The sequence below is a fragment of the Oncorhynchus mykiss genome, chromosome 23 (assembly GCF_013265735.2).
Source record: "Oncorhynchus mykiss isolate Arlee chromosome 23, USDA_OmykA_1.1, whole genome shotgun sequence".
In the NCBI taxonomy this organism is placed as follows: domain Eukaryota; kingdom Metazoa; phylum Chordata; class Actinopteri; order Salmoniformes; family Salmonidae; genus Oncorhynchus; species Oncorhynchus mykiss.
The window spans coordinates 49523952-49538632 of record NC_048587.1 but is presented as its reverse complement, the minus strand read 5'-3'; the positions used below and the strand labels follow the sequence as shown (position 1 = coordinate 49538632).

Sequence of the window (14681 nt, the reverse complement as noted above, 5' to 3'; positions counted from 1 at the left end):
TGACTGTGCCTTTAAACAGCTTGGAAAATTCCAGAAAAGGATGCCACGGATTTAGAAGCTTCTGATAGGCTAATTGACATAATTTGAGTCAATTGGAGGTGTACCTGTGGATGTATTTCAAGGCCTACCTTCAAACTCAGTGCCTCTTTGCTTGACATCATGGGAAAATCAAAAGAAATCAGACAAGACCTCAGAAAATAATTTGTAGACCTCCACAAGGCTGGTTCATCATTGGGAGCAATTTCCAGACGCCTGAAATTACCACGTTCATCTGTACAAACAATAGTATGCAAGTATAAACACCATGGGACCACGCAGCCGTCATACCGCTCAGGAAGGAGGCGCGTTCTGTCTCCTAGAGATAAACTCACTTTGGTGAGAAAAGTGCAAATCAATCCCAGAACAACAGCAATGAAGGAAACGGGTACGAAAGTATCTATTTCAAACAGTAAAACGAGTCCTATATTGACATAACCTGAAAGGCCGCTCAGCAAGGAAGAAGCCACTACTCCAAAACCGCCATAAAAAAGCCAGACTACAGTTTGCAACTGCACATGGGGACAAAGATTGTACTTTTTGGAGAAATGTCCTCTGGTCTGATGAAACAAAAATAGAACTGTTTGACCATAATGACCATTGTTATGTTTGGAGGAACAAGGGGGATGCTTGCAAGCTGAAGAACACCATCCCAACCATGAAGCACAGGGATGATGGCAGCATCATGTTGTGGGGGTGCTTTGCTGCAGGAGGGACTGGTGCACTTCACAAAATAGATGGCTTCATGAGGAAGGACAATTATGTGGATTTATTGAAGCAGCATCTCAAGACATCAGTTAAAGCTTGGTCGCAAATGGGTCTTCCAAGTGGACAATGACCCCAAACATACTTACAAATTTGTGGCAAAATGGCTTAAGGACAACAAAGTCAAGGTATTGAAGTGGCCATCACAAAGCTCTAACCTCAATACCATTTGTAAATTTGTGGGCAGAACTGAAAATGCGTGTGTGAGCAAGGAGGCCTACACACCTGACTCAGTTACACCAGCTCTGTCAGGAGGAATGGGCCAAAATTCACCCAATTTATTGTGGAAGGCTACCTGAAACGTTTGACCCAAGTTAAACAATTTAAAGAAATTAAAGGTGAAATAAATCAATCTCTCTACTATTACTCTGACATTTTGCATTCTTAAAATAAACTGGTGATCCTAACTGACTAAGGGGTATGTAAACTTCTGACTTCAACTGTATATACAAAAGTATGTGGACACTCTTTCAAATTAGTGGATTTGGCTATTTCAGCCACACCCGTTGCTGACAAGTGTATAAAATTGAGCACACAGCCATGCAATCTTCATAGACAAACATTGGCAATAGAATGGCCTTACTGAAAAGCTCAGTGACTTTCAACGTGGCACCGTCATAGGATTCCACCTTTCAAACAAGTCAGTTCGTCAAATTTTTGCCCTGCTAGTGCTGCCTCGGTCAACTGTAAGCACTGGTATTGTGACACTGTTCCAACTTTCTGGCAACAGTTTAGGGAAGGCCCTTTACTGTTTCAGCATGACAATACCCTTGTCCACAAAGCGAGGTCCAAACAGAAATGGTTTGTGGAGATCGGTGCGGAAGAACATGACTGGCCTGCACACATCCCTGACCTCAACCCCATTGAACACGTTTGGGATGAATTGGAACACAGACTGCGAGCCAGGCCTTATTGCCCAACATCAGTGTCCGACCTCACTAATGCTCTTGTGGCTGAATGGGAGTAAGTCCCCTCATTAATGTTCCAACATCTAGTGGAAAGCCTTCCCAGGAGAGTGGAGGCTGTTATAGCAGCAAAGGGGTACCAACTCCATATTAATGTTAAGGATTTTGGAATGAGCAGGTGTCCACATCATGTAGTGTACACTACCGGTCAAAAGTTTTAGAACACTAGTCATTCAAGGGTTTTCTTTATTTGTACTATTTTCTACATTGAAATAAGAACTATGAAATAACAAATATGGTATCATGTAGTAACCAAAAAAGTGTTAAACAAATCTAAATATATTTTATATTTGAGATTCTTCAAATAGCCACCCTTTGCCTTGATGACAGCTTTGCACACTCTTGGCATTCTCTCAACCAGCTTCATGAGGTAGTCACCTGGAATGCATTTCAATTTACAGGTGTGCCTACTTAAAAGTTAATTAATGGATTTTCTTTCCTTCTTAATGTGTTTGAGCCAATCAGTTGTGTCTGGTAGGGGGGTATACAGAAGATAGCCCTATTTGGTAAAATACCAAGTCCATATTATGGCAAGAACAGCTCAAATAAGCAAAGAGAAATGACAGTCCATCATTACTTTAAGACATGAAGGTCAGTCAATAAAGAAAATGTGAAGAACTTTGACAGTTTCTTCAAGTGCAGTCGCAAAAACCATAAAGCGCTATGATGAAACTGGCTCTCATGAGGACCGCCACAGGAATCGAAGACCCAGAGTTACCTCTGCTGCAAAGGATAAGTTCATTAGAGTTACCAGCCACAGACATTGCAGCCCAAATAAATGCTTCACAGAGTTCAAGTAACAGACACATCTCAACATCTACTGTTCAGAGGATACTGCTTGAATCAGGCCTTCATGGTCAAATTGCTGCAAAGAAACCACTACTAAAGGACACCAATAAGATGAAGAGACTTGCTTGGGCCAAGAAACACGAGCAATGGAAATTAGACCTTTGGTCTGGAGTCCAAATTTGAGATTTTTGGTTCCAACCGCCGTGTCTTTGTGAGAAGTGGTGTGATGAACAGATTATCTCCACATGTGTTTTGCCCACCGTAAAGCATGGAGGAGGAGGTGTTATGGTGTCAGGGTGCTTTGCTGGTGACACTGTCTGTGATTGATTTAGAATTCAAGGCAAGCTTAACCAGCATGGCTACCCCAGCATTCTGCAGCGATACACCATCCCATCTGGTTTGCGCTTAGTGGGACTATCATTTAGGACAATGACCTAACACACATCCAGGCAGTGCAAGGGCTATTTTACAAAGAAGGAGAGTGATGGAGTGCTGCGTCAGATGACCTGACCTCCACAATCCCCCGACCTCAACAAACTTGAGATGGTTTGGGATGAGTCGGACCGCAGAGTGAAGGAAAAGCAGTCAACAAGTGCTCATCAAATGTGGGAACTCCTTCGAGACTGTTGGAAAAGCATTTCAGGTGAAGCTGGTTGAAAGAATGCCAAGAGTGTGCAAAGCTGTCATCAAGGCAAAGGGTGGCTATTTGAAGAATCTCAAATATAAAATATATTTTGATTTGATTAACACTTTTTTGGTTACTGCATGATTCCATATGTGTTATTTCAAAGTTTTGATGTCTTTACTATTATTCTACAATGTAGAAAATAGTAAAAATAAAGAACAACCCTTGAATGAGTAGGTGCTCTAAAACTTTGACAGGTAGTGTATGTACCTCAGCCCACTTACCAACACACCTAAACCCAATTACCCACACACCCCAGTCCAATGCCCTAACCCCCAACACCCACATTCCAATACCCTAATATTGATACAATCAAGTCCTGATACACCCATATCCAAGCCCTAATGTCCCAATACACCCACATCCTAGCCCTAATGTCCCACTACACCCATACCCTAGCCCTATAAAGCCCTATTTGTTACCCATAGACTCCAGTTCTATCTCAGCCGTTACCCAGTTTTTCAAAGCCTGTATTCTGCCAAGCCACCAACATTTACCTATATCCAACTATCCCTTGCACACCCAACCTTGTTAGTTGCATGTCTTAGTCCTGTGACATCTGACCTGTGTGCCTTAACCAATTCACAGATCAAATCATGGAACAGTGCTATCACTCATTTGCCTCAGGCTCATTCACTTTTTTTCTACCACAAACTTGTTACCAGAAAGCAGTGTTGTAGTACTCGAGTCAGGGACTCGGACTTCACTGTGACGACCCTCCCACTCTGTCTGCCAAATTATTTATCTTTGCTCTTGTTTTCCTTAATAGGATGTCGGTAGGCGTAGCCGGGAGGGTCAGTGAAATGTGACAAACCTGGGCTTGGGTGTGTCCCGGGGATAAATACACCTTTCCCCCATACATTGAGGAGACTCTCTCCACGCAGACACACTCCTGTTTTTGGTTGTGGCATTTTGGGGCTTCTTTGTGTTTGTTTTGGCACCTCTCAACACCCCTCATTATCACCATCTATGCACGCATCCACTCACTTACACTGCTGACTACACACAACATTTCTACTTGGATATAGTTTACTTTAATAAATATGTTTGATTTCTTTATCTTTGCGTTGTCTCCCTCTTTGTTACGGGCTATGAGCCGGTTCGTAACAACTCTTATTCAAGTTACGGTTTTTGTGACTCGACTCTGACTCAACAGTCTTTCTCTCATGCAAGATTCAATATGCTAGCTACAAGAGCAAATGTTACATAGCTGCTGTATTAGCAGTCTAGCCTTACTTAGCTTTCTACCTTACTAAATATAGCTTCAAAGATTATTGGGCCACAGCTTTTAGCACTGCCAAGTGACTTGGGACTCAACCTGGACCTGGGTTTAGTGCATTGACCACATCACTGCCAGAAAGGATTTGATGGAACAATTGACATCCATTCAGACCCATTACTTGTATTAGCCTGGTACATCTTATTACTCAAATAAAGCAGGTAAATTCATGGGTATAAAGCTTAACTCATAAAACAGGTTTACCCTCGTGTTCAAGTCGCAACATTCATACAAACCAGGCCTACAAACCTGCACTTCTGCCGTAATATACCCATGCGAACCTGGTTTACACCTGTGGCTATGTACAATGCGTTGATAAAAACAGCTCTGCCCTTGTAACTATTTAGTAAAACTCACATAAACCAGGGCTACACTTGTGCAAGAGACACTGAACAAAACGACTGACATTAAGTATATACGTTATTACACTAATTGAGTTTAAAGGTCTATACATTGCCAATTCCCTCTGAAATAACCAAATGAAATGTTTTAGTCAAAATCACTGATTTAAGCATATGTAAAGGCTAATAGTCATGGTAAAATCATCTGTAAGATCATCTTGATAAAGTATACCCATAACCCAAATTAACTTCAATCTACTGAAAAAATAATCTGGTATGATTAAATATATACATTAACATAGAGCCACTGTATTGTCCTCCAAAAGTATGTGGACACTCCTTCAAATGAGTGGATTCAGCTATTCCTGCCACACCCGTTGCTGACAGGTGTATAAAATGGAGCACACAGCCATGTAATCGCCATAGACAAACATTGGCAGTAGAATGGCCATACTGAGGAGCTCAGTGATTTTCAACATGGCACCATCATAGGATGCCACCTTTCTAACAAATCAGTTCTTCAAATTTCTGCCCTGCTCTGCTAGAGTTGTCCCGGTCAACTGCTGTTATTGTGAAGTGGAAACGTCTAGGAGCAACAATGGCTCAGCCGCAGTGGTAAGCCACACAAGCTCAAAGAACAGGACCACGTAGCATGTAAAAAGTGTCTGTCCTCGGTTGTAACACTCACTAGAGTTCAAAACTGCCTCTGGAAGCAACGTTGGCACAATAACTGTTCGTTGGGAGATTCTTGAAATGGGTTTCCATGGCCAAGCAACCGCACAAGCATACCTGGAGTGGTATAAAGCTTGCCGCCATTGGACTTTGGAGCAGTGGAAACACGTTTTCTGGAGTGATGAATCATGCTTCACCATCAGTTCAAAGAAGGCACTTTCCTGTTTCAGCATGACAAAGCCCCTGTGCACAAAGCGAGGTCCATACAGAAATGGTTTGTTGAGATCGGTGTGGAAGAACCTGACTAGCATGCAGAGCCCTGACCTCAACCCCATCTTACACCTTTTGGGATGAATTGGAACGCCGACTTCGAGACAGGCCTAATTGCCCAACATCAGTGCTCAACCTTACTAATGCTCGTGTGGCTGAATGGAAGAAAATCACCGTAGCATTGTTCCAACATCTAATGGAAAGCTTTCCCAGAAGAGTGGAGGTTGTTATGGGGGGGGGGGGGGGGGGGGGGGGGGGCGCAACTCCATATTATTGCCCATGGTTTTGGAATGAGATGTTCGACGAGCAGGTGTCCACATCATGACTAAAAGTATCTTTTCTCATTGGAAAACATACATTAGCCAACTGGCTACAATTCACTTGTATTTACGGGAACAAATAACGTATCAACTATGTTATTTTGTTCAACATGGTCAGATGTAATCAAACACTTTTTCATGAAAGCGACATGAACAGATTAGGAGAAATATAATTTCACACTATTGGACAATGTACCAAACTTTTTCATGGATCAAAAGGTTTAATTTATTATCACCTGGTAAGACATTAGGTCTATTTACAAGAGTAAAAAACTACTTATTCCACCTTTACGGTAGATATTCTTTATTCATTAATTTACATGAGCTATACAGTTCAAGATCCACGTAAAAATGGCAACAACTATAAATATTGGCAGTTGGTGTGATTACAACATAACTTCCTCAAAAGAACAATGACACAATTAGGATAATGACTGTTTCAGTTTGTTTGTTTTGAATGGACAGAGGGCTTTGTTGGGAGTTAATATCACATGTGAAATACAGTTGAAAGGCTTTAGATCTCGTCAACGAAGGGCGTCTTGATGAGGTTTCCACTGGAAGCCATGGACTTCTTGCCTGAAACAAACTTATTTGCAGCCTGAGAGAACAAGGAAAACACATTACATTTAGTAGACATTCTTATCCACAGCGACTTATACATTTTTCATACTTTTTCTGTACTGGTCCCCCTTGGAAATCAAACCAAGAACCTTGGTGTTGCAAGCACCATGCTCTATCAACTGAGCCACACGGGACCATCTAACCAGAAAAACTAACAAACAAGGAAAACACTCCTAATGTGCTGTACACGTCAAGAGTGAGCTGCAGCAAAGACTAATATAGAAATACACTGCTCAAATAAATAAAGAGAACACTTAAACAACACAATGTAACTCCAAGTCAATCACACTTCTGTGAAATCAAACTGTCCACTTAGGAAGCAACACTGACAATACATTTCACATGCTGTTGTGCAAATGGAATAGACAACAGGTGGAAATTATAGGCAATTAGCAAGACACCCCAAATAAAGGAGTGGTTCTGCAGGTGGTGACCACAGACCACTTCTCAGTTCCTATCCTTCCTGGCTGATGTTTTGGTCACTTTTGAATGCTGGCGGTGCTTTCACTCTAGTGGTAGCATGAGACGGAGTCTACAACCCACACAAGTGGCTCAGGTAGTGCAGCTCATCCAGGATGGCACATCAATGCGAGCTGTGGCAAGAAGGTTTGCTGTGTCTGTCAGCGTAGTGTCCAGAGCATGGAGGCGCTACCAGGAGACAGGCCAGTACATCAGGAGACGTGGAGGAGGCCGTAGGAGGGCAACAACCCAGCAGCAGGACCGCTACCTCCGCCTTTGTGCAAGGAGGAGCAGGAGGAGCACTGCCAGAGCCCTGCAAAATGACCTCCAGCAGGCCACAAATGTGCATGTGTCTGCTCAAACAGTCAGAAAGGCTCCATGAGGGTGGTATGAGGGCCCGACGTCCACAGGTGGTGGATGTGCTTACAGCTCAACACCGTGCAGGACGTTTGGCATTTGCCAGAGAACACCAAGATTGGCAAATTCGCCACTGGCGCCCTGTGCTCTTCACAGATGAAAGCAGGTTCGCACTGAGCACATGTGACAGACATGACAGAGTCTGGAGACGCCGTGGAGAACGTTCTGCTGCCTGCAACATCCTCCAGCATGACCGGTTTGGCGGTGGGTCAGTCATGGTGTGGGGTGGCATTTCTTTGGGGGGCCGCACAGCCCTCCATGTACTCGCCAGAGGTAGCCTGACTGCCATTAGGTACCGAGATGAGATCCTCAGATCCCTTGTGAGACCATATGCTAGTGCGGTTGGCCCTGTGTTCCTCCTAATGCAAGACAACGCTAGACCTCATGTGGCTGGAGTGTGTCAGAAGTTCATGCAAGAGGAAGGCATTGATGCTATGGACTGGCCCGCCCGTTCCCCAGACCTGAATCCAATTGAGCACATCTGGGACATCATGTCTCGCTCCATCCACCAACGCCAAGTTGCACCACAGACTGTCCAGGAGTTGGCGGATGCTTTAGTCCAGGTCTGGGAGGAGACCCCCCAGGAGACCATCCGCCACCTCATCAGGAGCATGCCCAGGCGTTGTAGGGGAGGTCATACAGGCATGTGGAGGCCACACACACACACACACACACACACACTACTGAGCCTCATTTTGACTTGTTTTAAGGACATTACATCAAAGTTGGATCAGCCTGTAGTGTGATTTTCCACTTTAACTTTGAGTGTGACTTCAAATTCAGATCTCCATGGGTTGATACATTTGATTTCCATTGATAATTTGTGTGATTTTGTTGTCAGCACATTCAACTATGTAAAGAAAAAAGTTTTCAATAAGAATATTTCATTCATTCAGATCTAGGATGTGTTATTTTAGTGTTCCCTTTATTTTTTTGAGCAGTGTATATGAACTTCCACTTGAATTTTCACTTAGTCTTCAATTGACATCAATACATGAGTAAGTGAAAATTCAACTTCAGCGGAAGATAATATTCGCCCCAAAGTGAATAAACTTACGTTGGCGACATCAGTTGCGGAGACGGAGTCGATCTTCTGTGCGATGGCCTCGGGGGAGTGGTAGACGCCTCCGGACAGAGCCTGTGAACCCATGGCGTCTAACAAACCCTCTGAGCTCTCCAACGACATCAGGTACTCAGCCTTCAGCTGGGTCCTACAAAAACAGATACACCTTAAGTCAACCTCTTCAAAGTCCCTTCCATTGCAATACTTTTCTTGATTTTATCTACTCAAATTCTATATTCAAGTTTCTAAGTCTGTGTGTTAGCTTACTTGGCGCGGGTCAGGTCAGCTTCTGAGACTCCTCCTGTAACAGCCTTCACCTGGCTAATAGCTGCCTTGATCACCTGGATAGGAGGACAGGGATAAGTCAATCGATTAATCAATGGGAGGTCAAAGTTCATCTTCATTATGATCTTTCCTCATCCTAAATTAATGATCTTCCATTCCATTCTATGTAAAAGCAACTATCCCTCACAGGGTGCATAGGACTAATTAGTAACGGCTTCAAAAAGCTGTTGTGAAGAGGATCAATTAATCTTCATCAATTCTTATACAATGTACCTTATCAGTGGAAATGTAAGAGACAACATACTCACGTCACCAGCTGCTGCAGACTGGGAGATGGTGTAGACTCCAAACAGGCCAGAGTCAGAGTAGTTGGAATTGAAAGCAGAGGCCTAAAAGGAGGGGACACCAGAGGAGAATGACTGCATGACAGAAATCTATTCTGCACAAAACTCTTCTACCCAAAGACTTCTCCACATACTGCATTCCCCTCTTGTAGAATGCCCAGCTATAAAAACACAATCTGATCTGCTGATTATGTCACCCACGTCGAAGGGGTCTGCAGTAGCCTTAGCGACGCCCTGGAAGAGTTTGGAGGTGGGGTTAGAGCCTCTCTTGATGTGTGGCCCCGCCCCCAGGACGTGCTGTAGTACAGAGAAGGCCATAGCCTCGTCTGTGCCCACCGCTGCCCCCTCAGACACCACCACAGAGTGCACCAGGCTGGACCCGTTCTGCACCCGCACCTCGCCTAGAGAGAAAAAAGAAAGGAAGCAGGGAGAAACCTCATTAGAATTCAGGAAATTTCCCAGGAAAATGACATTTAATGCATGGGGAGCCAACCCTCTTCTTGCAGATAGTGGTCATCTCAGCCCCTCTGGAATAAGGGTCTTACCACCGCGGTACTGAGCCTTTGTCCCAGCAGTGCCCATCCCACTGCGGATGTTGAGGAACTGCTCTCCCACCTGCTTCAGAACATTGTGGTCCACACCTGAACAGATAGAATGTACATGAAAACACAATTTCCTTTTCAAAATGATCTTAACACACATGGCCATCAAGTCATTTGATTAAAAATGTGTTTTATTAGAAATACACATTAAAAACTTACCAAGCCCAACCAGAGCCATTCTTGCACTTGTGAAATTGTTCTGGATAAAATTGTGCATCTGCAGAGAAACAGAGGGTTAATGAAAAATTCAACCGTAGTGCAGCACTTCCTGAAGTAGTACAACCCTGCATGTTCATCTGGAGAGGAAGATGAACACCCATAGCATTAGCCCAAACGAATTAATAGTGCTGTACAGTAGAACATGCTAGGACCAGGATGTTGAGTGTCTTACATGGTCAGAATCGACCTGGCTAACCATGTAGTCTGGGCAGTAGAGGGAGTTGGACAGGGCGTTCTTGTAAGCAGCTCCATGTAGACCCTCAATCACACCTGAGGAACAGATCCACAATATGCTTCAGCTGCAGTGTGATGGTGACAATTTGCAATCTTTTAACATGTAGCATTATACTATTATCCAGCGATATTAACAGAAAGCGCATTCAAATAATCAAACTGAAACAACCAGTGTGTGTGTTCTCACCCATCTGGGGGGTCTGCGCAGCTAGGGCCTTGTCCATCTTGACCCTGGGGGTGAGGTCCGACACCTCCCACGGCCTGAACTCTGGGGCTGTGGTCACATTGATCAGATACTCCATCACCGTGTCACTGCATTAGACAACGCAGAAATTACAATGATAGCAATTTATTTGGTATTTTATATTGCGATACTGGTATTGTCACAGCCCTACTATGCGAACACAAACATAGATCTGAATATGGTGAATCAATTGCTGTCATTCTTTGTGTACGCATAGTAGGGCTGTGACAATATCAGTATCGGAATATAAAAGAACAAAAACACTTTTTGGTCGTTAAAAAAAACTGCTGTATGTGATATAGCTGGGAAAGTAAATACATGTGACTCTGGATGACAACAATGATATTTGTTCCCAACATTAGGTCTGTTTTCATAAAAAAGTTAAATCCACTGTGTTTTGTTTCCCTGCCACGACACTAGGGAGTATCATGATACTGGTATAGTCTCGAGGTCGACCGATTCATCGGAATGATCGATTAATTAGGGCCGATTTCAAGTTTTCATAACAATCGGAAATCGGTATTTTTGGGCGCCGATTTTTTAAATACCTTTATTTAACTATGCAAGTCAGTTAAGAACACATTCTTATTTTCAATGATGGCCTAGGAACGGTGGGTTAACTGCCTTGTTCAGGGGCAGAACGACAGATTTTCACCTTGTCAGCTCGGGGGGATCCAATCTTGCAACCTTACAGTTAACTAGTCCAACGCAATAATGACCTGCCTCTCTCTGGTTGCACTCCACAAGGAGACTGTTACGCGAATGCAGTAAGCCAAGGTAAGTTGCTAGCTGGCATGAAACTTTTCTTAGAAAAAACAATCAATCATAATCACTAGTTAACTACACATGATTGATGATATTACTAGATATTATCTAGCGTGTCCTGCGTTGCATATAATCTGACTGAGCATACAAGTATCTAAGTATCTGACTGAGCGGTGGTAGGCAGAAGCAGGCGCGTAAACATTCATTCAAACAGCACTTTCATGCATTTTGCCAGCAGCTCTTCGTTGTGCGTCAAGCATTGCGCTGTTTATGACTTCAAGCCTATCAACTCCCGAGATGAGGCTGGTGTAACCGAAGTGAAATGGCTAGCTAGTTAGTGCGCGCTAATAGGGTTTCAAACGTCACTCGCTCTGAGTCTTCTAGTAGTTATTCCCCTTGCTCTGCATGGGCAACGCTGCTTCGATGGTGGCTGTTGTCGTTGTGTTACTGGTTCGAGCCCAGGGAGGAGCGAGGAGAGGGATGGAAGCTATACTGTTACACTGGCAATATTAAAGTGCCTATAAGAACATCCAATAGTCAAAGGTTCATGAAATACAAATGGTATAGAGGGAAATAGTCCTATAATTCCTAGAATAACTACAACCTAAAACTTCTTACCTGGGAATATTGAAGACTCATGTTAAAAGAAACCACCAGCTTTCATATGTTCTCATGTTCTGAGCAAGGAACTGAAACATTAGCTTTCTTACATAGCACATATTGCACTTTTACTTTCTTCTCCAACACTTTGTTTTTGCATTATTTAAACCAAATTGAACATGTTTCATTATTTACTTGAGGCTAAATTGATTTTATTGATGTATTATATTAAGTTAAAATAAGTGTTCATTCAGTATTGTTGTAATTGTCATTATTACAAATATATAAAAAAATAATAATAATAATTAAAAAAATGTAAAAAATGGCAGATTATTCTGCATCTGCCTTTTTGGTCCTCCAATAAATCAGTATTGAAAAATCATAATCGGTCGACCTCTAGTATGGTCCCAGCCATAATACCGAGGTACGCTTTAAGCAAGCATCACTTACATGTGGTCTCTGAGACAGTCAAACGAGTAGATCATGTTCTCTCTGGATGACGTCACGCTGCATAGAAAACACACAAAGATAAACACTATGTCATCCATGGCAGTGGTACAGTCAGTCAGAAAATATGTTAAGTATCCCAAACAATAGAAAACAAAGATATGTCTAGTTGTCTTTTGGCTCATGAGGATGTAAACACTCATTCACAGGCTCTGAAGACTACTGACCCTAGACTGCCTCCCACTGCCTCCACACCACGACAGATCCTGAAGGCTGAAGCACCTTTGGTAGTCTAGAAAAGAGAAACAGAGATTGGGATTAACCACATCACTAGTTCCTACACAGTATTGAGTACATTGAAGCTCCTGTCTACATCATGTTGATGAACCAGAACCAGGCGTACCAGGTTGGCAGCCAGACGGAGCAGGTGGGTGACTCCCTGGTTCTCTGGGGACTCATAGCGACAGCCAGCCTTCACAAACACACCGATCCTGGAACCTGGGGAGTAGTTGTCCAACGAGGCTATCATCAGACCGCTGGGCAGTTTGGTCACCTGCAAGAGAAATATCAGTTAGCATCACACCTTGGTGGTGTTTTATGCATTTAAGATGTCAGAAAATGTTAACAGAGCAGTGTAGTATAACATATTTTAGCTCCAACTTCTGTTATAGCATGTCCACATACAAGGCAACAAATGGGTGGGAAGCAAAGCATCAAATCCCAAAAACCTTTTTACTTAGTTTTACTTCAACTATTAAAAATGTAATCAGCATGAAATTTGACTGGGGGGTTGTAACACTAGAGATATTTTATGTGGAATATAATATCTCAAAGGAACAAAGGTCTATGTAAACACACAGGAGATAGAGCTGGGCAGAGGAAACAATCTCCACCCCCTAAATCACCACATACATGGACATCCTGGTATGAATGGGCAGCCCCTGTGGAGACCCTGATACCCGACAGAGGCTGAGTCAAGGGCTGCTCTGTTCGGGTGGCTGCATAGAAGCGTCTCTGTGAGGAGAGAGAGACATGTCAACACCCACTGACCTGCACCTCCTGCGGCTGAAACTTTACGTGCTCCGCGGAGACATCCAATTTACGGGCCACCTGGGCTGCGTAAAGCCTTGTCTGTAATGCAGAAAAGATACAAGGTGACTTCATATCCTACTAGGGTGTTATGGTGGGTCTGGACTCTGGATAGAGAGAACCTATGAGATTATTAAGAATCATAGACAGAGAACGATGGTTGAATGCTGGCTGGACAGACGTGGATGGACCTTATGGGGGGCACACCTGCATAATAATATTAAAATGTTGTAATGTTGAATAAGAAGGCACATTCTGTAGGTTATGTTTCCATTCAAAGGTGCAGCCCTGCCACTCATTTGTTTTGGAGGACTGAGGAGGAGGGTCATGGCAAGTGCTAAATCAAAGAATAGAATTATGCACCATGTTGGAGCAGGATGAAGCTTGAGCAAGGATAAACTTGGCTGTGAGGTTGTAACGTTATGTCCTGATGAATTAACCCAAGACAGTGCGTGCCAGCTATTTGCATTATAGTGCAAGGTCGAGGGCACATGACCATCGTCTATGAACTACATTTGACTTTAGATGGAGAATCAAAAGGCTTGTCGACACATCCAACGTCCGTTATCCTCTGCATGATCTGAGCTTTTGATTGGTCAGACCGATAGACGAATTTGACAACACTTTGACAGCGGGGATAGAGTAGATGTCTTCTTCTTCTAATATAGAACCACAACTTTTAACCCACTGCCAAACGTTGAGGTTGGGTTCATCCAACATCAGCAGGCCATGTATCTAACGGGTCGTGCTAATGTTAGCTGGCGACCGCGCAAGCATGCTAGCTAGTGCCATCATTACACAGCTTGTAGAACAGGCACCTTTCTCGCCAAACAAGCCATACAATCTCTTAGTACTATCGGAAACCAAAATCCGTCTCCTGAATAGTCAACTATTCAGATTTCTTACCGACAGCTTACTTATTCCCTGAATCCCCTTCATCGCCCCTCTATCCTTCAGCCAGGACGATAAAATATGGCTGACCTAGGAAGTCCTACCCAGAGTTCCCAGCGCGCCACATTTTTCCTCGATTTTTTTTGTGCACTAACGAATGCTGTTGATGCACGTCACCACCTACCGTCCAAGGGGACACCGTTTAAAATATAGTAAACAACTTTTTATCTGTTCTGCAGGGTTCTACAATTTTTTTTCCACATTTCGTGAAAATGTACA

The 14681-nt window shown here is 43.3% G+C and overlaps 1 protein-coding gene across 4 annotated transcripts; it reads right to left on the bottom strand.

Annotated features, from left to right (window-relative positions):
- Nucleotides 1–6323: 6323 nt before the first annotated feature.
- LOC110502927 (cytochrome b-c1 complex subunit 2, mitochondrial) lies at nt 6324–14652 on the bottom strand. Of its 4 annotated transcripts, none has more exons than XR_002470396.2 (14): nt 14418–14652; nt 13335–13436; nt 12826–12975; nt 12650–12714; nt 12426–12482; nt 10554–10678; nt 10305–10402; nt 10073–10130; nt 9857–9952; nt 9513–9712; nt 9272–9356; nt 8950–9023; nt 8677–8830; nt 6324–6720 (listed from the first exon to the last, which is right to left on the bottom strand). XR_002470396.2 is itself a non-coding variant. In XM_021581277.2 (14 exons), exons 1-14 carry the CDS (start codon nt 14448–14450, stop codon nt 6637–6639), a joined length of 1356 nt encoding a protein of 451 aa, XP_021436952.1. In that variant the 5' UTR covers nt 14451–14652; the 3' UTR covers nt 6324–6636. The 4 variants fall into 4 exon arrangements, 3 of the variants coding, with proteins under 3 accessions (XP_021436952.1, XP_021436951.1, XP_036816613.1); XM_021581277.2 differs by lacking the exon at nt 13335–13436 and adding an exon at nt 13473–13553 and having other exon boundaries at nt 9276–9356; XM_021581276.2 differs by having other exon boundaries at nt 9276–9356.
- Between the last annotated feature and the right edge of the window lie 29 nt (nt 14653–14681).

What these genes read in the sequence shown, in the direction of transcription:
- LOC110502927 (XM_021581276.2), bottom strand. Translation starts at nt 14,450, where the DNA reads ATGAAGGGGATTCAGGGAATAAGTAAGCTGTCG. An exon ending in GACTGTCTCAGAGACCACAT is followed by an intron (nt 10,679 to 12,425) that starts GTAAGTGATGCT and finishes TGTCTAATGCAG; the next exon opens with TGACACGGTGATGGAGTATC. An exon ending in CCGCAACTGATGTCGCCAAC is followed by an intron (nt 6,721 to 8,676) that starts GTAAGTTTATTC and finishes TTGTTCTCTCAG; the next exon opens with GCTGCAAATAAGTTTGTTTC.